This window comes from Panthera pardus, unplaced genomic scaffold (assembly GCF_024362965.1).
Source record: "Panthera pardus isolate Hobbes unplaced genomic scaffold, ASM2436296v1 HiC_scaffold_5, whole genome shotgun sequence".
Lineage (NCBI taxonomy): Eukaryota > Metazoa > Chordata > Mammalia > Carnivora > Felidae > Panthera > Panthera pardus.
Window position 1 is genome coordinate 8,749,674 of NW_026526980.1, and position 24,225 is coordinate 8,773,898.

General features: G+C 48.9%; 1 protein-coding gene across 2 annotated transcripts in view; it reads left to right on the forward strand.

Moving 5' to 3' along the window:
• The window catches only part of LOC109278380 (nodal modulator 1), a 55,516-nt gene that overhangs the window by 22,767 nt on the left and 8,524 nt on the right, over positions 1 to 24,225 (forward strand). For both annotated transcript variants that reach the window (XM_019468700.2, XM_019468698.2), the window contains exons 13-28: positions 625 to 766; positions 1,996 to 2,127; positions 3,142 to 3,278; positions 5,000 to 5,087; positions 7,024 to 7,087; positions 7,674 to 7,769; positions 10,193 to 10,411; positions 10,502 to 10,584; positions 11,695 to 11,854; positions 11,968 to 12,094; positions 13,785 to 13,898; positions 14,777 to 14,904; positions 15,862 to 16,003; positions 19,881 to 19,964; positions 21,107 to 21,217; positions 22,871 to 22,972. In XM_019468700.2, coding sequence (XP_019324245.2) covers positions 625 to 766; positions 1,996 to 2,127; positions 3,142 to 3,278; positions 5,000 to 5,087; positions 7,024 to 7,087; positions 7,674 to 7,769; positions 10,193 to 10,411; positions 10,502 to 10,584; positions 11,695 to 11,854; positions 11,968 to 12,094; positions 13,785 to 13,898; positions 14,777 to 14,904; positions 15,862 to 16,003; positions 19,881 to 19,964; positions 21,107 to 21,217; positions 22,871 to 22,972 — 1,929 coding nt within the window. The remainder of the gene's footprint in view (positions 1 to 624; positions 767 to 1,995; positions 2,128 to 3,141; positions 3,279 to 4,999; positions 5,088 to 7,023; positions 7,088 to 7,673; positions 7,770 to 10,192; positions 10,412 to 10,501; positions 10,585 to 11,694; positions 11,855 to 11,967; positions 12,095 to 13,784; positions 13,899 to 14,776; positions 14,905 to 15,861; positions 16,004 to 19,880; positions 19,965 to 21,106; positions 21,218 to 22,870; positions 22,973 to 24,225) is intronic.

Sequence of the window (24,225 nt, forward strand, 5' to 3'; positions counted from 1 at the left end):
GACAAGTTCATAGCTTATGTCATGAGTGACCTCAAGCCAGAAGGTTCTGGGCTTTAGTGCAGCTCCTCCCACCCCCCCCCCCCCCACCCCCCCGGGTACTGGTGACAGCTGTGCGCCTCTTTGGAGTCCCGCCAGATACACCTTTGTGCTTACCATGGCACGGCTGAAGGCTAGTTCTTTTGTATCTGATTAGAAATGTGTGTTCTTGGGGCGCCTGGGTGGCTCAGTCAGTTAAGCATCCGACTTCAGCTCAGGTCATCATCTTACAGTTTGTGAGTTCGAGCCCCGTGTCGGGCTCTGTGCTGACAGCTCGTAGCCTGGAGCCTGCTTCAGATTCTGTGTCTCCTTCTCTCTCTGCCCCTCCCCAACTTGTGCTCTGTCTCTCTATGTCTCTCAGAAAATAAATAAATGTAAAAAAAACAAACATTAAAAAAAAAAAAGAAATGTGTGTTCTTTCTGTGGCCTGTTTGAGGATTTGTTGTGATTATAAAACTCAGCCTAGAAGTGGACCTTTGTCCTTCAAAGTACTTAGCCTTGGGCCCAGGTGAATGTTCTGGTGCCCTGCAGGCCGGGGGAGCCGCAGCCTTGATGCAGACACTGACGTTGTCCTGTGTGTTCCCACAGGTGATGGTCCCTGAGGTGGAGACCAGAGCGGGGCTGACCTTGAAACCCCAGACGTTTCCTCTTACTGTGACCAATAGGCCCGTGATGGACGTGGCCTTTGTACAGTTCTTGGCATCGGTTTCTGGGAAAGTCTCTTGTTTGGGTAAGATGTCATTTGAAAGCAAGAACAGAGAGCTTCAAAGGAGTAGGCAGTTAGAAGTGGGATTTTGGTGAACTGTTCCTTGTTGGATAGTGTAAAAGGTGGATCCATATTGTGTTCGATTCTTTCTAAGTGCCACACGGCGTCACCAGAAACATTTCTCTTGGAGCATTTCTGCTTTGGCTCCTAAAAGAACACGGGGTTTCTTGCCCAGCTCTTTCACTTACCAGCTGTGAGACAGTAAGCACTTACTCGACCAGCCTGTTTTTCTTCTGTAGCATGGAAACATTAACGGCTCTCAGAGGGTTTTAAATATGGTCGTGTCAGGCTGTGTGGCACAGATGTTAAGAACGTGGACTCTGAAACCAGGCTTGTGGGCTTGAACCCTCACTGTGTGACCTGCAGCAAGTTACTTAACCTCTCTGTGCTTTGAGTCTCTCCTCCGTTATATGGAGATAATAACAGTACCTGCCTCGGAGGGTTGTCGTGAGGCTCAAATGAGCTAGCGCATGGAGAGCCTGTGCGAGTTTCTGGAACACAGTAAGAGTCATGCCAATCTTTGCTGTCACAGGTGATGTTATGATGATAAAGGGCCCAGTTCTGTGCCATTCAGTAAAGTCCCTTGATCTTTGTTCCTTTTGAGAGAGGAAGACAGAGAGAGAGAGAGAGAGAGAGACAGAATGTGAGCAGGGGAGGGGCAGAGAGAGAGACACACACACACACAGAATCTGAAGCAGGCTCCAGGCTCTGAGCTGTCAGTACAGAGCCCGACGTGGGGCTCGAACCCACGAACCACGAGATCACGACCTGAGCCGAAGTTGGACGCTTAACCGCCTGAGCCACCCAGGCACCCCAGATCTTTCTTGCTGGTTTTCTGTCTTCTTCTGGTGCTCCATAAATATCACTTCCCCTCTTTCACCTCGCGTCTGCTTTAGTAGGTGCCCTGTGACACTCTTCCCTCTCCTGGTCTTCTGTGCCTTGCATGGGGGTACTCAGCAAGTGATGGGTCGCTTTCAACCTCGGTGGCTTCTTTATGTGGTACTAATGACCTGCAAGGGGGAGGGGGAGATGTCCTGGAATCAAGGAGACCCGTCCTGGCTTTGAAGGAGCCCTGCTGGCCTTGCCCTTCAGGAGGTAAATGGTGGCCAGCGGCACACAGAGGTGGAGGGTTCAAGCCTGTGCTGGCGTTGGTGAGGGCAGCCAAGTGAAGCCTTCCTATCTTTTCTCTGCAGACACCTGTGGTGACCTGCTAGTGACACTGCAGTCCCTGAGCCGCCAGGGCGAGAAGCGGAGCCTCCAGCTGTCCGGCAAGGTCAACTCAATGACTTTTACCTTTGACAACGTGCTTCCGGGAAAATACAAAAGTGAGAACCATAGGCACCAGCTTGTGGCCTTCACGTACTTCCTGTCTTTCTAAAATTTCTAAAACCCAGCTCTCAAATTGCATCCCAGCTATATACCTTTACTTGTTTAACTTTTCTTTGCCCCTTGACCTTGCACGTGCGTTGTTTAGCAATGGATGATTGTGTAAGAATTGATGTTCCTTCCATGCATAACTACCACCTTGTCAGGACAACCCACACACTTCTTCCGTTTTGGAAGGGGGCCCTCATTTATGCCGTTTTCACTCTAAATGCCAGAACAGAGCGCATGAAATATTTCCAGTGATGTATTCTACTACTCAGCAGCTGTGTGACCATGGCAGGTTACTTGATCTCCCTGAGACTCTGTTTCCTCTGCTAAAATAGGAGTAATACAGCCTTTCTGTAGAGTGCAAAACAAAATGAAATATAGTTTGTTCGGTGCCTGGCCAACATTGGTTCCCTTTTCCCTGCAGTTTGAAAACTCCATTGCCTATATTTCTGCTTCTTCAAAGCTCAACTTGGAGCTGGTGGCAATGAATAACTTATAAAGTAATCTTTTTTTCTGGGAAATTGTTTTCTATTATATCAAGTTTTGGCAGACTATGGCAATGGGGGCCACTTGCCTATTTTTATAAAGTTTTATTCAAACACAGCCGCACCCATTTGCTTACGTATCATCTATAGCTGCTCATATGCTATGAAGGCAGAGTTGAATATTTGACTGCCTGACCTGCAAAGTGGAAAATACTTTCTGGCCCTTTATAGAAAAAGTTTGTTGATCCTAAATATTTTTACTTGTAAGTGTGATCTTGAATTATTGTCAGTTTCTTTCTTGTTGACGTTAATGACCGTTGGTTTCATTTTCTCTTTAGTACTCAGTTGTTCTGAGCACGACTAGCTGTGTGTGTGTGTGTGTCTGCACGTACACATTTAAAAAAATTAAGTCATTACAGTTTTTGCTGAGGGAGGTGATATGCTCTATGCCCACGTGTGTCTGTGTTGTGGCTTTTCCAGTGAGCATCATGCATGAAGATTGGTGCTGGAAGAACAAGAGTCTGGAGGTGGAGGTTCTGGAAGACGATGTGTCCACGATTGAGTTTAGGCAGACAGGCTATATGCTGAGATGTTCCCTTTCTCACGCAATCACTCTGGTATGAATGGCTTGTGGGGATTCTCTTCTTTGGAGGGTCCTTTGGAAAGCAGGAAGGACCAGCATGCCAAGAATATTATAACCATAGTTAAGTCAGATTTACTTTTTTGCCCCTTGATTCTCCCCCTTATTTGGGAAAGCCTAGTCAGGAAGCTTTGTTTAAAGTCCCTTAGCAGAAGGATGCCTTGATTTGGGAGATTTTCTTGTCCTAGACCCACATTAAATTCTAACTTTGATTAGTGATTTGGGAAAGCCATTGATGTCGTGTAAAGTGTATTGATTTTGTAGCCCTCGGATCATAATGTCCACTTCTCAGTGTTGTAATGAAGTTTAAGTAAACCTCTTATGTATTTGGTTTCCTTGGTGAACACTACTATTGTTATTATGATTATTTTAATATTTATTTTTGAGAGAGAGAGAAAGGCAGAGCGTGAGCGGGGGAGGGATAGAGAGAGAGGGAAACCCAGAATCCAAAGCAGGCTCCAGGCTCTGAGCTGTCAGCACAGACCCCGAGGTGGGCCTCGAACTCACGGACCGCGAGGTCATGACCTGAGCCGAAGTCGGACGCTTAACCGACTGAGCCACCCAGGCGCCCCAGTACTGCCAGTGTTAATAATAAGTACAGCTGAGTTAGTTTCTCTAGTATGTTCCAGTGCAAAGGACAGAGCTGCTAACATCTTACTGTCTTGTTGAGGTAGCTCCCTGATAGGCAGTGTACCACCTGGGTTTCAGGAAGGAGAACGTGTATAGGACTGTCTAGGTCCATTCATGAATTTTATAGACCTTTCTGGCTTCAGACAGTGGCAGATGTCATTGTCAGGTTCCAGTGGAGAAACTGAGGCAAACGACAGTGAAGCGATTGCTTACTTTAGACACGTGGAGGGATTGCCGCTGGTGTCTCCAGATCCTGTGGACGATTCTAACTGCTACAAATGCTCAAGAAGCAGTGCTGTCCAGGAGATGGGTCAGCTGATACCCAGTTGAGAGCAGGTGGTACACATTTAGGAAATTGTTCCTTCCCTTAAACTCTCCAGCAGGTTTCCCTTTCCCTTAGGATGAGATCCACATTCCTTAACGATGGCCCTTCCCTAGCCCAGACCTCCTCGTTATCTCTCCACCTTGCTCCCTGGGCATTGGCATACCAGCCTTCGCCGCTTCTGCACCAGGCTGGTTTCCTCCTCTGGGTCTTTGCACACATGTTTTCCTCCGCCTGCAACTGCGTCTTCCCTGGAAATGCACGTGGTTGGTTTCCTCTCATCATTCAGGCTGTAGCCATAATGTTACCTGCTGAGGAGAGGGCCTGCCCTGAGCCCAGCAAGCTGAAAAGCTCCTGCTGTGATCATGCTTTAGACTGCTTTCCTGGTCATTTTCCCCACCTCTCCATTACTATTAGCCGCAATCTAATTTCTTTATTGACCACAATGGATTTTCTGTCTTCCCGTATTAGAACGTAAGCCCCCTGAGAGCAGGAGCCGTGTCCGCCACCAGGACCCGGCCCTGGGTCTGTCACATAGCAGGTGCTCAATAAATATTAGTTGATTGAGTGAAAAAGAGCATGTTTTTGTGGGAAGTTTTTGAAGGTTTTTAATTTTCCTGTAGTGCCCAACTGCTCAAATGATTAATGGGTAAAACAGATGACTGGTTCAGAAACAGAAATATTATTAATCATCTTGGTGTCTCCGTCTCCCCTAGTAAGTCATTGTATTGGCTTTGGTCCCTTAGGAATTTTATCAGGATGGAAATGGACCTGAGAACGTGGGGATTTATAACCTCTCCAAAGGAGTCAACCGATTCTGCCTGTCCAAGCCTGGTGAGTCTGGAAGGATTGATGGGCTCTGAGTCAGAGAAATGGAAAGGCACCTGAGGATCATTGTGAAGGGCTTTTTTTTCCTACCGTGGTTCTTTGTGTATCAGGCTATTGATTTCGGTTGTGGTTAGTGTACCCCTGTGTTTCCGTCTCTTTCCTCTGGAGGGAGTGCTGTTTTTACAGAGAGAATTAGAGCTGGGAGCTAGAGAGTGTTCCTTGTCTCCTTGGGTTTGAGTTAGGTAGAGACCACTAGGTCATTGCCCCTTGAAAAATACTACACCATTGGGCAGTGATCTCTCCTTAAAAGTGATCTTTTTAAGATAGAATTTGGACCATCTCACACCTTGCTTAAAATCCTTCGGTGGCTTCTCTCCGTTTTTACCAACTGTACTGAGATACAATTTGCAGACCATAAACCTCACCCGTTTACAACGTACGAGGATTTTTAGTAAACGTACTGAATTATGCGACCATACACATAATCTAGCGTAGAACATTTTCATCTTGGAAGAAGCATCCTTCATGCATGTTTACAGTTAATCTCTGCCCCCAGCAACAGGCAGCCACTCCTCTGTGTTGTCTCTGTGGATTGGCCTTTTTTTGGACATTACTTACAAGCGAGGTCGTGCCATACCGGTATTTGTGCTGGCTCCTTTCACTTAGCCTGGTTTCGAGTCCTCGTGTCTTGAAGTTCATGTCGGAGCAGGTGTTAGTGGATTGTAGCTTTCCCTTACTGGATCCCATTGTGTGGATAGTTCACACTTTGTGTGTGCGTTCACCAGTGTGTGGCTGTCATGAACCATGTTGCTGTGAACATTTGTGTGCAAGTCTTTATGTGCACATCTGTTTTCCTCTCTTCTGGGTTAGAGGCCCAGGGGTGGAACTGCTGGACTATATGGTCAGTTGATGTTTCCTTGTCTAAGAAGCTGCCGGACTGTTTCCTGAAGGGGCCCTATGTGCCAGTTGGTACTCTAGCCAGCAGTGCACGGCGGTTCCTGTTTGCCCACATGTTCACACCATTCGTTACTTTCCTCTTTGATTTTAGCCATCCTGGTGGGTATAAAGTGGCATTTCATTGTGGCTTTACTTTGCCTCTTCCTAGTGGGTAATTCAGTGACTTCTCTCAGTTCCCAAGGTGAAATACAAAGTCTTCTCCGCTGTCTACTCGTACTTAGCACAACACCTGGCTTATAGTAGGTGCTGGTGCTCTGTCAATATTTGTAGGATGAAAGAATAAAGCGAATGGAGAAACCTAAGCATTTTTTCCTGCTGGTTATTGCGCAGGGGGTTCCTCAGTGTGATGAAAACAGCAGAGGCAGTTTGAACTAATTTCAGGTTTTTGTAGGAAGAATGTCCAAAAGGTTGGTTAATGATCATTTGGGGAAATAAATTGTTAGACTTTGCTCCTTCCTGAAACTGACAGTATTCCTCTGGCAAACTACTTACACCCCTAACCTGAGTGTTTCCCTATACAGGCTCGTGGCATTAAAGTGTTCTCTGCAATTGTTTCATAAATTTTTGGGCTTTGCTCTGTGCCCTGTTTTAGGAATATTTCTAGGAGGGCGGTCAGGCTGTGGTTATCTTTGGATCTTTAATAGAATCTGTTAAGTGGAAAATTCTCGTTCTCATCTGCAGTGGAAATGTACTTCCTGTTCCTTCTGCACGGCCCTGTTGGCTCGGTTTGTGCAGATTAAACTACTGTGAGTTGTTCAATTATGGAAAATGAAATCCTGAGCTTGTGAGGGGCCATTAAATGGACCGGGTCGTTGGAAAGAAGCTGTCACAGGCAGCAGAAAAGGCCTTTCTGATCCCATCATTGCCCATCTGCTGTGTGCTGTGTATTCAAGTGAGAGGCACTGCCTTTGGATTTCAGATGTTGGAAGCGCTCAGTGTCACAGATACTCTCCTCTGAAAATGACTTTTGCTTTCCCGGCTGCAGGTGTATACAAGGTGACCCCCCGCTCCTGCCACCGGTTTGAGCAAGCGTTCTACACCTATGACACGTAAGCTGGGTCTTCCCTGCCCCATGGTGTTTGTGAGCCTTCTCTGGGGTCAAGTGAGTGTGTGTCTTTTCTTGAGTTCTTTCTGGAAGACAAAAGGATTTTTTTTTTTTTTTTTTTGGTATTTTTAATGGAAGAGGTGAAGTTAGGTATTAAAAAGAATTTCTACGTAAGGATTTCAAGACATTTGGATGAATTATTGAGGAGATGGAGATGAGCTGTCTTTCCCAAGAATTCTGTAAGCCCAGGATGGAAGGATATGGTTTTCAAGTGCCTTAATTATCATCTTGGTTCAGTCTTCCAGCTCTCACCGATGGGAGTTGCTTGGACTCCAGTCTACCATTTTTCCCTTTGCACAAATGCTTGAGAGTTTCACCAAGAATCGGAAGCGTAAAGTTTTGGATTGGAAAATTAGTTTATTCTTTAAACACTGATAGGTAGTTCGGGAGGTCCCTCATCCCAAACTAGGAGCAATTTCGGTAGTATATTTCAGGGTCAGAACGGTTGTGCCCCTGGAGGGCGTTGCTTGTGACCCTTTGAGAAGAACTAGGTGATGTTGCTAGTGTTTTCTTTCCACTTTGGTTTATAGGTCTTCACCCAGTATCTTGACGTTGACAGCCATCCGCCACCATGTCCTTGGAACTATCACCACTGACAAAATGATGGATGTCACCGTGACAATCAAGTAAGACTTGTGCTCTGCGGTGGTCTGAGCGCAGGAGGGGGTGGATGAGGGCTGGGGACTTCTCTAACAGACACTCTGAAAATTATTTTTGATTTCTTATCTCTAGGTATGTATACGAATGGCCTTTCTGCTCACACGACATACCCCATAAATTCATGGCAGCCTTCATCCTTTCCTTTTATGACTCAAGAATTAACTGTGGATGAGGGAGAGTCTTCTGACAGCTCGTTTCAGTGCCTTAAATTTCTGTGTGACCTCTCTACACTTCCTGTCTTTGCTAAAGGAAAAAAAAAATCTCTGGCTTGTTCATCGTATTTTATGTGTTTTAGCAAATTTGGAAAAATTGCCTATTTTCCTAGAGACCTTTCCTTGAAGGCTTGGAAAGTAGAGAGCACCTGATAAGTGAAGGGTCATGAGGGAGAAAGTACGTGGAAGGCAGACCCTCCCTGAGAGTCAGATTCATGCGAATGTCCTCTTTGAGAGGAATTTTTGCTGTGTGGTGAGGTGTTAGATGCCCGACACTGTAATTTCCTTGAGAAATGAAAGAGTTTTTGGCAACATGATCATCATTGTGCCAGAAAGTGGAAATCTGAGTAATTTTCCCCCTCCTTACCTTAAGCGACCTCAACTGTTTGTCCGTCTTTCTGTCTGCCGCCTTTTCAGCTCATCCACCCCTGCACAAATGTTGAGAGTTCTTCAGTGCTCAGGCACAGCCACGGTCTCACGGGGGACACAGACAGTAGTCCAGGCATCACGCGCAGGACTGTGAGGTTGCACCTATGATGAGGGCTTTGAATTGGACCCCGTGGATGCTTGGGGTGTGTGTGGGGGGGAGGTAGGCCCTGTAGGGCCAGCCCGAGTTAAGGGTCTCAGCATTGTCGCACAGACATTGTGATGTGTTTAAGCAGAGGGATGGTGTTTGTGCTTCACAAAGATCCCCCTGGCTGCTGAGTGGACACACAGAAGAAGCCGCATGAGGCAGGGGGCGGAGGCCCTCGCAGGGGTGTAGGTGGGAGTCAGTGGAGGTTCGGCCAGATGCACGGTAGTGGGGCTGGAGAGCAGTGGACGCCTGGGGGGGCTGTCGAGGAGATGGAGTTGACAGCATGTGGCATCGCCGACCAGTGGGGTCAGGCGGGACGAGTGTCGGGGACGGCCCTCGGCCCCTGGCTGAGGGGAGTGGATTGAAGGGGTGCCCCGTTCCCCAGGGCGGCCAGGGGTCTAGGCAAAGGACTTGGGCATGTTCCTGGTGGGCCCAGGGCGCTGCCTGGTGCTGGAAGAGTGCCTTTTACCCTCCTCCTGCTTGGAAAGTAGCAATTATTGGTTGGACCAGTAGCGACCGTGTATTACCTTATTTTCAGCCTTTGTTGAATATATCTTTGAAACCTCGGAGGGGGGTTTTGTTTTGGTTGCTTGTGCTGGGGATTGTAGAAGATGCGTGTTTCAGCTGGACAGGACCACCTGGATCCCTCATGGGGATCTTGTGCTCCCCGGCTCCCAAACCGGACTCCTGGTTGTCGCCCTCCACAGACCTACCCTTTGTCCTCTTTCTCGATGGTTCTCGACTCTTCTTTCCCCTGCGTCCGTACCCAGCCAGTCCACATGCAGATCCTTGGCTTTGCAGTTGAAATATGCCCATCATCTTGTCCCTTCTCAGCACGCTGCCTCGGTACTCTGGTCCCATCCACTGTCTCTTGCCTGGATCCTTGGCACGGCCGTCCTGCCTGGCTTTCCTGTATGGGCTCTTGCTTCCTGCCTGTGTTCTCTGTGCAGAAGCCAGAGGCCTTTTAAAGTAGGGACGTTGTCTCCTCCGCTTACAACTCCAGTGGCTCTCCATCCCACCCAGAATGAAATCCTGGGTCTGACACCTGCTCCCCCTGGACCCTCTGACGCATCTGACTCTTCCCTGGGTCCGCTGCCCAGGCCACCTCAGTCTCCTTGCTGTCCCCTGGGCATGGCAGGGGAGCTGCCCCCGAGGCTCCAAGGGCTTTTTACTCGCTGTTTCCTTGCCCAACACACTCCCCACCCTGGGAGCCTGGTAAAGAACAGCGCCCCCACGCTGCCAGCACGGTCTCCTTCCACGGTGCTTTATTTTACTCCCTTGTATTCAGTCTGACATCATTTTCTGTTTATTGTCTGTCTCTCCCCCCTGGAATGTGGATTCCACATGGTTAGGGAATGTCATTTGTCCTGGTTACTGGTTCCCTGGACCTACTAGATACTGCTACTGTCACAAAGAAGTTCAGTTTTTATTTTTTGGAAAGCGATTCGTTGATGCAGAACAGGAGCAGAGTGTGCCGCTGGGGTGGCATCAGAAGGCGGTCAGGCTTTTACTGACGGGTGACTCCTTCTAGAAATGTCCGGTTCCCACCGACCGCGGGGGGTAAGTGACCACGTGCTCTAGGCTGCGCCTTCCTTTCTTCCAGATCTTCCATAGACAGTGAACCCGCCTTGGTCCTGGGCCCCCTGAAGTCCGTGCAGGAGCTGCGGAGGGAGCAGCAGCTGGCCGAGATCGAGAGCCGCCGGCAGGAGAGGGAGAAGAACGGCAAGGACGACGCTGGGGAAGGAAGGACCAAACCCCCTGCGCAGGAGATGGTCGACGAGTTGCAAGGCCCCTTCTCCTATGACTTCTCTTACTGGGCACGGTGAGCTCTCTCTCTACGGCGTCCTCTCTTCTCGTACCCTTCCTAACCGAGGGCAAAACCAACCAAATGGAAGTATTTTCATTGTTTTAGGTCTGGAGAGAAAATCACTGTCACACCCTCCTCTAAAGAGCTACTCTTCTATCCCCCGTCCATGGAAGCCACTGTCAGCGGAGGTAAGTGTCAACTCGGTGAGCCAGTGACACATCTTTGCAGTTCACCGTTCCTTTTACCTGCATTTAAAAATTTATTTTGTGTGGATGTTACAGTGAAACCATCTTTGTAGGGCTCCTTATAATCCCCTTTGGCACTGGCACATAGCTGTTACCGTTTGGTGAGTGGCTGAGTGAATGGATCGTCTCAGTCCGTGAAAGTAACTGGTTATTTATTTATTTATTTATTTAGCGTTTATTTTTGATAGAGAGAGAGAGACAGAGTGCAAACAGGGGAGGGGCAGAGAGAGAGGGAGACACAGAATCTGAAGCCGAATCCAGGCTCTGTGCTGACAGCACAGAGCCCGATGCGGGGCTCGAACTAACGAACCGTGAGATCATGACCTGAGCCAAAGTCGGACACTCAACCGACTGAGCACCCAGGTGTCCCGAAAGTTACTGTGGTTATTAGAAGTTGGGTGATCTTTCTGAGGAAGGATTACTTTTTTCCCTGATGTTTTTAGTTTGTTACTGAAAGGTAGGTGAAAAGCAAAACCATCCGGTGCTGAAATGAGAGCTTTAGGCATCATATGTGTGAACTGTTGATGGTGTGTGTATCTGTTGGTAGGAGCGAGAGAGGGTCTTTTTGGGACTGGACAATTTAAAGTGACTGCTGGTGGGGTATTTGTCTTTTGGCTTCCAACAGTTTTCTCTAGCGTCATGGGTTCAGTGGATCCTGGGCATTTATGCAGTTTGTGCTTGGCAGGAGAGTGTATTGAATAGTGTGGCTTCCCAGTGGGCATCTTGTTTGGGGTCGTCTTCCCCGCCGGGTCCAGCTGCACGGCCTCTCCTCCACCAGAAAGGCCTTGTGACAGTGGAGAGAGGGGTAGTGAGAACCCAGCCTTGTTAGATTTGTGTGCTCACGTTCCTGACCATTGAGCAAACTCTTTCAGGAATGGAGGGAGGTGTGGGCCACCCAATTACTGAGGTTTCTGATATATATAGTGAACAGCCTCCTTTGGAACTAGGTTCATATACCTCAGTTTCAAGCCCTTCTTTAACGGGAAACCCCCTTCCAAAATGCCCCCATCCCACTGCAGCTAAGTCCCGTTCTTCTATTTGTTCCGTCTTTAGAAAGTTGCCCAGGGAAGCTGATTGAGATCCATGGGAAAGCAGGCTTATTTCTGGAAGGCCAGATCCACCCGGAGTTGGAGGGAGTCGAGATCGTCATCAGTGAAAAGGGGGCGAGCTCACCCCTGATCACAGTCTTCACTGATGACAAAGGTGCCTATAGGTAAGCCCGTGACAAAGCACATGTTTGGGAGCAGGTGTCCGTGGGGCCGGCGAGGCCTCCTGCAGGCGTGAAGCGCAGCCATCTCCAACGTGCTCTTGCTTTCTTTTGTTTAGCGTCGGGCCCCTGCACAGTGACCTGGAGTACACGGTGTCCTCGCAGAAGGAAGGCTACGTTTTGACCGCGGTCGAGGGAACCATAGGAGACTTTAAGGCTTATGCTTTGGCCGGCGTAAGCTTTGAGGTAACCCTTACGTTTTCGAAAAGTGGTTTTATTGAGTTACAATTGGCGTATGATAAACTGCACTTAAAGCATATAATTTGCTAGTTTCAACATACACGGGTGCACCCGGGAGTATAGTGACAGTCAGGCATCCTGCTCAGTGTGCTTGTACCCCTTGATACCCCCTCCCTCCCGATCTCCCTGCTCATCTGGTCTGCTTTCTGTCACTGCGGATTAGTTTGCATTTTCTAGCGTTTGACACAAATGGAACCATATAGGATGTACTCCTTTGGGGAGGCCTTCTTTCACTCAGCATAATTTGGAGACCTGTTGACTTTAGCTTGTTTGCCTACCTTTTGGGAAGTGCTTTAAACTCTCATCCTTAACTGTGTTCTGTGGAAAAGGACAGAATGTTCCTGTAGCCTCTCTCTTCTTCCTGATGTCTCTCTCTTCTTAACCATCCTTCCTGGGAAGAAGTGTGTGGTGCCCGGAGTGAGTCTGGAGGTCCTTGAGTGTGAATATTTTCAACATAGAGGGAGGCTCAAGGAAAAGAAGGACAGATTACATCACATACAGATTTCAAATTCTGTAGCACAGGATGCATTTTTTTTGATAATTTTTTTTAATGTTTGTTTATTTTTGAGAGAGAGACAGAGCGTTAGTGGAGGAGGGGAGGAAAGAGAGGGAGACACAGAATCTGAAGCAGGCTCCAGGCTCTGAGCCTAAGGCGGGGCTCGAACTCAGGAATGGTGAGATCATGACCAGAGTTGAAGTCAGACGTTTAACCAACTGAGCCACCCAGGCGCCCCGACGCAGCATTCATTTTTAAAGCAAATTAAAAGACATTCAAACCAGGAAGAAATCTTTATATCATGAGAAATACCCAAGATGATAAGGAACGCCTAAAATTGATAAGAAAAAGACAATTTGATAGAAATAAGAACCACAAAGTATATGAAAAGGCAGTTTACAGAAGCAATACCAGTGGCTGATAAACTAGAAGAAATGCCCAACTTCAGAAGTGACTGAAGGAAGTTATCATCGAAACACTGGGATGTAGCTTAGATTTGCAGTGATTCAGACAGTATCCATTTTTTTGTGTGTATTTTCCCACGCATAGATAATTCATGGAACTGTAACTGGTTATGGCCGCTTTGGTGTGCAATGTGGGGGTGTCTTTCTGAATTCAAAGTGCACAACATCCAACAGTTCTACTCCCAGGAACAGAGGCAAACAAGTGCACAAGGAACACATGTTCCAGGAAGTTTCGATCGTCTCCTTTCCTATCACAGAAGTAGGTGGCTGGTCTTCATGCAGAGCTCGGCCGCCCCCTGCTTTAGGATGATGTGCATTAAGACACAGTGCGGTAGATATGTGGCCCGGCAGGGGAGGGAGGCCGGGATCCGTACTTGAGAGAAGCAGCAGGTGCAGAGCTTGGGCCACCTGCCCACCCTCCCTGCTGTAAACTTGCCAGTCGGTCAGCGCTAGCTGTAATGTTTGCACGTTTATGTGGGCGTAGAAGCCGTTCTGGAAAGCGACGTACCAAACTATTAACATTAGTTACCCCTGGGGACGAAGAGTAGACCTTCTGTCTACCGATGGATAACAATAAGAGAAAAACAACTCAGAAGAATTGCCTCTTGGCTTTTGAAATGTTACCTCCAGTGGCTAACGGAGTTGCCCTTGCTCTGCTGTTCTTTCTTGCCCCCAGATAAAGGCGGAAGATGACCAGCCCCTCCCCGGGGTCCTCTTGTCCCTCAGTGGTGGTGTTTTTCGATCCAACCTCTTGACTCAGGACAATGGCATTCTGACGTTCTCAAACCTGGTAAAGTGTCCCGTAATGTGCCACCTGCCCGTGTTCCCACAAGGGAGCAGGGACATGGCTTGCGTGACTTAGGTATCGCTTGACAACCTGAGAACAGAAGAGTAGTGTTGAGTGCTGCACGTTTCTTAGGGGACCAAATATAATTAGGGTATTGCTCTTACTAGAACTTAATGCTGCCGATTCTTGTTCCCTTCCGCACACACTTGTTTTCTGGCCACCGGCTTGTCACTAAGACAGCGTAATTAATTACCGTGGCCTCAGCGGCTCCTCTCCTAGGCATCCCTTTGTTTGACCACAACATCGCGTTGTTTACAATGCCGAGTCTTATTTGGTGGCTCGCTTGTGTTTGTTCTGCAAACCGTGTTCCCCATGATGGGAGGATGGCAGCGTTTCATTCCGGATGTAACCTGAGGCCCTGAGTGGTGGGGACTCAGCAAGTACACGTTAGCTGGCCATTCTGTGAGGCCTGGGTGTAAAGGGACTGCTCCAGGGACGTCACATGCAGGCAGCGAGGCGTATCTGAAAGGTCATGTGCTGCGCACTGATGCACACCCAGCCACGAATCTTCCCTCCGCTGCTTATGTACTGTGTCATCTCAGGGGAGTTACTTGACCTCTCTGAGCCTCAGTTTCTTCATTCATAAAATTCAAATTGATTTCTGCCTCGCTGAATTAAAGGCATGTGATGCCGGCTGCTATTAGAGTTGTAATTGCTTCATGTAACCATTTCCTCGAGAGGCAGAGTCACCATTTTTGTCTGCATAGGAAGCCCTGGGGCTCTGGTGGCCGAATTCCGGTCCCTGCTGGCTTTAGTTGCCCCGTGTGAAGCCATATGTAGATGGGGCAGCCTAGGTTCAGTCCGTGGGTGTCTCTCCACAGAGCCCTGGCCAGTATTACTTCAAACCCATGATGAAGGAGTTCCGGTTTGAGCCGTCCTCACAAATGATCGAGGTGCAGGAGGGGCAGAACTTAAAGATCTCCGTCACCGGGTACCGAACGGCCTACAGGTACGCAGCCTGCCTGTCCCTGTCCCCCAGGCCCAGGTTCTGGAGCCCCACTCAGACCTCCGTGACCCGGAGCCTTCACCCAGCCTGCATTCGGGTTTCACGTGGGAGGCAGAGGCGATAAGAGACCAGGCCCAGAGAGTTTTGACGGCTGCCTGTTTTCTTCAGATCCCTCCAAATCAGCGATTCTGTCACGAAGTTCCTATTCTGAAATTGGCCTGAGAGTACCCATTTAGTTGCTTAAAAATTTTATTTGTACAAGAGCTTGAAATTCAAATTAAATTTTTAAAACAAGGAAATGAACTCACTGGAGTAAGGCTGCAGAATGTTGGCGAGAGTGTAAAACGTTCGGTTCCCCTTCCTTGTTTCAGCTCATCAGGTTTTGCGGTGTGTCAGAGCACTTCCAGAGATGGTTTACACAGATACTCGTACACGCGTACGACATGCCATACGTTAGCTCTGTTAGCTCTACGTAGCCGGAAAGGCATTCATACACACACTGTACGTATTTGCAAACAGTCGCAAGAGCGCTTGAGATGAAGATTGGCTGGTCAGAAGTTTAGGAAAATGGGCCATTTTCAAACGAGTGTAGAGAATGAGAAACTGTTTTCATTGCATTTCATGGAATGCTTCATTATTTGAAACAAAGCTTAATGAAAGCAAGGTAAAGTGGAATAAAATAAGGCTTGGCCTCCATTAATTGTAATTTCCTGGAGCGTCCGTTAAAACGTACGAGGAGAGAAACTGATGGCAGCGTTCAGGCAGGCTCGGGCCTTCAGCCAGGAAGGCCGGATTGGAAGGGACAAGGCCAGAACCAAATCCCCTTGGCTCATCGAGGTACACTTCCCCACCGGACTGCTTTGCACTATGAATTGTCAGTAAAGGCAGGACGCTTTACCTTAAATCCTTTGTGTGCTTCAGAAAACCCCGGGCATATCATGCTCTGTCTCGCCATTCTAGTTGCTATGGTACAGTTTCTTCTTTAAACGGAGAACCAGAACAGGGTGTGGCCGTGGAAGCCGTGGGACAGAACGACTGCAGTATTTACGGAGAAGACACCGTGACGGATGAGGAGGGCAAGTTCAGACTTCGTGGATTGCTGGTGAGACTGGACATCTTTTATTAGTGGGTGTCTGCACACTGTGTTGTTGACAGCTGCCTTGTGGTTCCTGCCCCCAGGACGGCTAGGAACAGGCTGGGCATTTGCTCATTGCTAGGAACAGGCTGGGCAGGGGGGTTGGGGCTGCGGGGTTAGGGCTCTGGAAGCGTCTTTCCGTATCTTAACTGGCACAGCTTACCTTTCACGGAGCTGACACATTGGGTTGGGGTTTTGTGGCAAATTAAAGTTGGGAAACGGTGGGTTGGTGCAGCTTTTGCCTGCATCGGGTGGTCACGGCTTAAGCAGGGGCTCTTACGCCAAATGCCTGTGGGACCGGAAGAGACCTGTGAATTGCTGAAGGGTGCTGGGTGCACACGCGGGGCTGGTGAACTCGAGAGGGGGCAGCTGCCACTGAACCCCATCTCCCTGTAGCCATGTGGGAAGACAGACTCGGGGCTGCCAGATCCTTTGCATTGTTAAAAGGGAAGTCACAAGTTTAGATTTCCGTGTGAAAGCTCCTGATTTCTAGGTGTTAACAACTAATTAAAAAAAAACCAAAAAACACAAACCCCGAACTTCTTTGTGTGTCCATACAACTCATTTGTCCTTCTCACTCCTCAATTGCAGCATTCAGTTTAGGGTTTATGGTGCTTTGTCCTCAGTTTTTATGTGTGCATTCATTCATTTGCTCATTTGGCAGACCTTACCTGTGTGCCGTGTGGTCACTGGCAGGGTTGGACAGCACCTGCCGGACTGGGCCACTTGGATCCGGGGTGGGGCCCCTGGGCCCTCAGATGCACGGACTGGGTATTCATAGTTCACGTAGAGACAGGCACACATAGCTCCACAGACGGGTAATGTTTGTCCAAATCACATGAGCTCGCATGTAAAGCAGCTTGCCAGTTGATTTAGAGACGTTGGGGCAGGACACCTAGGTGGCTCAGTCGGTTAAGCGTCTGACTTCGGCTCAGGTCGTGATCTCCCGGTTCGTGAGTTTGAGCCCCACGTCGAGCTCTGTGCTGATGGCTCAGAGCCTAGAGCCTGCTTCGGATTCTATGTCTCCCTCTCTCTCTCCTCCCCCACTCATGCTCTGTCTCAAAAATAAATGTTGAAAATAAATCATTTGATATGTTGGGGCAAAGCTATTCTTTCCCCAAAACAAAAATACTCCCGTCCATTGTCCAGGACTCCCCAGTGTCAGATGTTGGGGTACCTGGGAGGCAGGTTGCAAGGTTTCCTGGTGAGCTGGAGGTATTCAAGCCGAAGGAGGAGGACGGACTCGGGGGTGTCTTCCCTGGTTGTGCTGAGGACTGGAATACGTATGTTCTGATGGTCCAGCTGGATGCACACTGACTGGGGGGGCTCCCCACGCCCACTCTGCCCACTGCTCCTTCTCTCCCGCATGTTCTCACCAGCAGCATCAAGGTGACAGTTACCTTGCCATCCTTAGGGTCCACACAGGCCTTTCTGAGATGCTCCTTCCTAGCTGTCCTCCGCTATGTGGGAAGGAGGCCCTGCCCCCGAGGAACATGCTGCCATGGGGACCTGCTCTCTGCTGTCCTCCAGGCCTGCTTCCCACAGAGAATACACAGGCCAGCAGGGGTGTTCCATAGCTTCATGCTGCCGCAGCCAGAGCCCAGGGAGAGGGGACATGTCGTGGGAGCCAGGTCCTTGGTCTCATGCGTTCAGTGCAAGCCCAGCCTTTGTAGTTTTGTCCTTTTTTAAAGGCTGTGCAGACGCCCTTCTGCTCCCATCTGCCTGGGTTTGAGGCCTGCCTCTGTCATTTCTTAGCTGTTTACGTTCAGGCAAGGTTTTTTCCTTTCTGTATCTGTTTTGTCATCTTTGTGAGGATGAGTGTGACATAGAACAGGTGTAAGTATAAGTAAGTTGATACGTGTAGCACATGCAGTGGTCCTGGCACGGAGACTCAGCAAGTAGTTAATAAGCAACAACAAACAAGACTTTCCTCGAGGCGGTCCTCACCGTCACTGCCAGCTGGGGTTTCGGTGTGCAGCTTTGTGAGGCAGCAGTGTGAGACGGGGTCTGCGTGGGGGCCTGTGCAGGTTGGGCCTAGGGGAGCCTCCCTTCCCCTGGGTGGACTCTGTGTTCTCGGCTTACCTCCCTCTCACGGTTGCAGGAACACAAATTCTCCCCCCACTTCTGGGTTCCCCCAGTGTCCTGCTGGCCCAGACGTGCTCTCAACTCGCCATCTTCACGCGTTTTATTTAATTAAATCGAATATAGTTTCTTTCTCCAGCACAATAGATTTCTGTTGTAATTGATGCTCTGAGACACCCTCCCCCTCCTAATAGGTGTGAATTTATTAGCGCTCTCAGCGGGTTTTAGAGTCGCCCTGGTGGCAGCCCTCGCCTTCCACCTGCCAGGCCACAGGTGCTGGAGGGACAGCCTTAGACGTTGCTCAGCTAGGGTTTGGGATTGAGTGTGCCGTCTCCCAGAGGACACCGGGCTGGAGAGCCCTTGCTGAAGATTTTCTAGGGATTTTGACCCTAGTCAGGGTCCGGTCTTTCATTTCACCTTTCCCGGCACGTTGTCAGGACATCTGGGGCGAGACACCCCTGCCAGAGGCTGAAGGTGAATCCCCGAGTTGGTCGGCCCGGGTCCTGAGGGAGGAGGGAGCCGGGTGGGACGGAGCCGCTGCCCCGATGAGCTCCCGGTGGCCCAGGTGTGTGAGCAAGTGGGCAGGACTGTGCCTTTGTCTTCCCAAGTGATTACTTGCGTCCCTTGCCCTCTGGGGCACACGTGGCCATTTGGAACTGAACCCCGTGCTGCCAGTCCTCACCGAGCTGTAAAGTCAGTGAATGTGTCAGCGATTATGGCCATCACAGAGGTGTTCTCACTTTTTAAAAAACAATAGCTTTTCGTCTTTGTAAAGGTGCCATGTGGTCATTATAAAGTAGTTCAGGCAGCATATCCAAACAGGCAATCTTGAAAGGGCAAAAAAACACACCCTACAGCTATCAAAGCACACATTATTTTAGGAGACCAGAACCATATTATCCACGCTGGTTTAAAATAAACAGTTGTATCTTAGGGTTGTCCCCCATTAGCTGCACATAGACAGCTCTGACCTCGGCCTGATGCTTTAGATCCTGGCATGTCATTAGGTCACTTGTGCTATTGATCAGAAATCGGTTGCTGTAAAGGTTTTCTTAGAGTAATGATTTATTTGGTAAATATGTACACCTATAAATTTGAGCATTAGGATAAAAAGTTTTAGGAAGACCAAATTTTTTTTTAATTTATTACTTATTTTGAGAGAGAGAGAGAGAGCGAGCTCATGTGAGCAGGGGAGGGGCACAGAGAGAGGGAGAGAGAATCCCAAGCAGGCTCTGCATATCAGCACAGAGCCTGTCACGGGCTCAAAGCCACGAATCATGAGATCACGACCTCAGCTGAAATCAAGAGTCAGATGCTTAACTGACTGAGGCACTCAGGTGCCCCAGAACAAGTTTTTTTTTTAAAGAAAAATTTCAAATCTCACTTCCCAGAAATCGTGTGCATTGTAAGCATTTGGGAGTTGTCATTGCAGATACCACACCCTGCGTGTATGTGGGGGGTGGACAGCCCTATAAGCACAGTTTTGTCAAAATAAGCATATTTTGCTTACGATTTTGGAATAGGAAGCCAAATCTAATTTTCCTTGGGGACTGAAGGAATTGCAGACCTTGAGATAAATGTTCCTTCATCAGGGTGCTTTTAAAAGGGACTCTTAAGCAGGTTAACAGGCCGCAGACTGGGACCGGCGACGGGTAGAAATGGCGTCGCGGTCGCGTTGAGGGCCTGTGGTCAGAGCAGGCGCAGGTCAGGTTCCAGGCGACCAGCGCCTTTCGAGAGGCGTGACCCCTGCGTTTGCTTGCAGCCGGGATGTGTGTACCACGTGCAGCTCAAGGCAGAAGGCAACGAGCACATCGAGCGGGCCCTCCCCCACCACCGGGAGATCGCGGTAAGGCACCACGCTCCGCGGCAGAAACCCTGCAGTGCTTCTCTGGCTGCCTGCCTTTCATCTCTTGCCGGGGGGAGCTCTGGGCCCTAATTAAGGGTCCTCTTTGAATAGTGTCATCTTCACAAGCAGCATCTCCTGCGGGCTTTTAATGAGCAGCATGGCTGTCGTGAATCCAGAGAAATTTGAGCTGTTGTCTCTTCAGTCTCCCTGCAAGCTCTGATCATTATCCTCCAAGTTGAGGAGCTCAGTGTCTAAGTGGCATTTCAGATCAAGGGAGGATAATAAAGACAACATGGGCTTAATTGGTGGTGGGGCCGTCGGACCTCCTTATATCCAGATGACCTTGCTTTTTCCATTTGGTGGGTGGAGTCTCTTGATATTCCTGATCACGACTTCGCTAATTGATCCCTAAAGAGGCAGCCCTCCCCGCAGCTCGTGGGAAGCAGCCTGAGAATCATTTGAAGTGAAGCTTTTTCCCCGTGGAATAACTCTCGCTTGCTAGACTGGAGGGCTTGGGTGTGATGGGGGGCTGCCTCTTGGTGGCTTGATCAGGGGGCGTTAGGCACGAAGATTATGAGGGGTCAGGAGAGTGGTGGGCCATGTAGGACCATTTGGCTGGGAAGTGGATTTTCTTTATGGATGTCTTTATGGCGTCAGGCTGTGATGGCTGCATCTTTAAATTGCGTGTTTCTCTGCCATGGTGGCTAACTAAGGCCAGGATCACGGGTGGTCATGGGGACCATGGCCCGGCAGATACGAAAAAGTCACAAACAGGAGGGCACCCACCCACCCACGGGACAGCCGTTGCTCAGCCCCTGATGATTGCTGCCAGGCAAGAACATCTTTCTCTATTTCCAAGAGAGGCCAGAAAACCTGGCTCTTTTTGTGTATGAAATTTCTCTCTTAAAACGTTGGAGAAGATAATTGAAACTTAGGGGGAAAAAATGCTGTGCTCATCAAACAAGTTGTGTCTGTGGGCCAGCCGTAGCCTACCTCCTCACTGTCAGTTTGTGCCCTTGGACTTGGTGAACTTGGCCCCCTTACTGAAGAAGTGAAATTTGCTCTGAAATAGCTCCTGGGACGTCACCCAGCAAGTTCGCCTCCCAGCTTCCTCACTGCCAACGCTCCCGGTCTCTTTCCAGGTCGGCAATAACGACATCGATGATGTAAACATCATAGTTTTCCGGCAGATTAATCAATTCGACCTAAGTGGAAACGTGATCACTTCCTCCGAGTATCTCCCTACATTATGGGTAAGGCCAGCTTCTTACTGTTATGGCCTTTTTGGCTCTGAGAAGCGTAGGAGGGGTCGTACTCTCAGATAACTTTGTTTAGCTGTTCATAGAAATATAGCTTTGGAAGCTTTGTGGTACACACCTAATGAATGCTTAGTACGACCTAGAGTTGAAAGCAGAGACATGATTTTAGGGCACAGTGCCTTGTAACTTGTAGAATTCTGTCCAGCGTGAAGGTGTGGGTAGGGGACTAGGAGTCGGACAGTCTGAGCTGTGTCCTGCTTGCCCTGCCGCCACGGGCAGTCACTTCATGCCCCTGGACCACTGGTTTCTCCTCTGTGCAACCCTCTTAAGGTGTCTTCAGGTTCTAACAAAATCTCCATGTCTACAGTTAATGAAATGTTTATATAAGGCCCTACGATCCCTTGAAAAATGTCAGTGAATTGCCACAAGGGTGTATTTTTCAGAGGCGCTTGTAATTTTATGTACAGTGATGTGTTTGACTTGGGAGAGAATGTACGCTTAGGTTTAACTCCCCTCTCAACTCACCCTTCCTTCCAGGGTGGCAAGCATGTTGCTCGTGGGGGCCAGGCAGGGCAACACCAGGGTGAAGAGGGCTGGGCAGGGTGCACCCACCGCTCCTCGGCTCTGTGGGATGGTTGTCGTGTCGGAGCTCTGGCCCAGGGTTGGCATCACTTCCCAGTGTTCCAGAGAAGATGGAACTTAGAGTTATTTGAAATCACTTGGTTTGTAAAAACAGGCAATGAATTGAGTTTTGCTTAGAACACTGTGTAGGGCAAAAGGACACATGTGTGGTCTTGGAAGTGACCCGTAGGCCTCCAGTCTGTGGCTTACTTTAGGAAAACTCCTCGTGACTTGTGTGTTCTATAGAAAAGTGTCGCCGTGGGCCCTGGAGAGGGGCGGCCATGGCGTTCTTCTGTGGTGGGTGCAGGCTCGAGCCCCACAGCCTTCTGCATCAGGCGGGACCGTACCTCCTCACGTCCCGTTGCTTGTGGTAGAGAGAATGAGAACAGGCCAGAGAGAAAGGAAGGCTAGAAACAAATGACTGAACTGCTTCTGGAAGCAGCCCGGAAAACCAAATGCAAAATGGGAATGTGTCGTGCACTTAAGGAATACTTGTGGGGTTGAGGGTATAGCCGATGGAGAGGCAGTGCCACATGGGCCAGACCCTCAGTGACATGGGCTGAATCCCAGGCACCACTATGAATAAGTTGTGCGCCTTTAGGTGATGCAGGCTCTGGGCCTCCCTAGAGGTAATAATGATGCCTGTTCAGAGCCAGGATTGGTGACAATGTGTGTAAAGTGCCTGTCACTTGCCCAGCATATTATAGCTATATCAGAGGCTATTCCTTTTAACATGGCCCTCATACTAACTGTTACCATTTTGTACATTAACGTAAAGTCACTGGAATCAATTTTAAAATCTTCCATTTCTATGCAGGTCAGGGAACTGGAGGCTCAGGTGATTGCGGAACACATTATGTATTCCTGATGGGGGTGTCTGGTTTCTCTTTCAAATATCTGTGTTTCCAAAGATCCTTTTCCCCTGCAACAGATGAGCTATCCTGAGGATGAAACGCAGTGTTGGAAATGAAATGTTGATTATGTTTTAATTTCGAAAGTACATCCTGCTTTGTTTCTCCTCTCCAGGTAAAGCTTTACAAAAGTGAAAATCTCGACAGCCCAATGCACACGGTCTCCCTGGGCCAGTCTCTCTTCTTCCACTTCCCTCCCCTGCTCCGGGACGGCCAGGTAACTGATGCCCATGGCTCCCAAACAGTCCTTGCGTCTCCCTCCAAATCTCCCTTCGCGGAGACAGTGGATGTGCTCTCTGAATCAGAGGGGGGTGGGCTCTGTAGCATTTACTTCTGCTTAATTTGCTCTTTTCCTGTTTACAAAAATAATACACATTCACGGCAGGAGTTGTTTTGGGGGGAAAACAAAATCAGATACAGTCCCATCATCTAGAAATAATCCTGGTCAGTGTGCTGACAGGTGTCCTTTGGTCTTTTTTCAGTGTGTGTGTGTGTGTGTGTGTGTGTGTGTGTAAATACACACACGTGTATTTAGTTTAATACATACACACGTGTATTTAGTTTAATAAGGCTAGGACTGTTTGGTACATTGTTTTATAATCCGTGCTTTTCAGTGAGGAATACATCAGAAATCTTTTCCCCATCATTACATTTTTTATAACATGGTTTCTCATGGTTGCATAGCCGTCCATAATGTGGGAAATAATGATAGTTTATTTAACTCAGGCCTTAACGGTGGACGTTGTTTACTGATTCTAGACTGTTTATTATCAGTTGTGTTCAGACAGAGCAGGCTGTTGTAGTTGAGGTGCTGGGAGCAAACTTGGCACAGAATTCGGTTCTTTTCTGGTGGGCTCGGCGTGCACCTGTCAGTAGTGAGCCTATATACGACGTTTCCTCTCCTGGCTTCTTACCACCTGCCGCGGGGATGATAAACTGTGGCCTTTTTTGTCATGAAACAGCTGTAAGATAATGAAATAAGTTGCGATGGAAGCTTGGAGTTGCTCCCCGTTTCTTGAGATGCCCTTTGAAATAGCCACTGTATGCTGTTTTTTTATTTGTTTTTAAAGATTGAGCTTTTTTTACAGTTTCATTCATTTATTTTGAGAGACAGAGTGGGGGAGGGGCAGAGAGGGAGGGAGAGAGACAATCCCAATCAGGCTCCGCACTGTCAGCGCAGAGCCGACACAGGGCTTGAATTCACAAACCGTGAGGTCATGACCTGAGCGGAAGCCAAGAGTCGGACACTCAGCCGGCTGAGCCACCAGGCTCCCCAGCAGTCACTGTAAGCATCACGTCAGTGTGGAAGCGTAATGGGCTTTGGGGTCCGATTCCCCCTGGGCTCACGGCCTGCTATGAGATGGGAGCAGTAAACCTGACCTTGTCCGTGGTTGAGAGCACAGCCCGTATTTGCCCAAGGCAGTACTCATGGTGCCTAGCACGTTGGGCTCTGCACCCAACGGTGGAGTG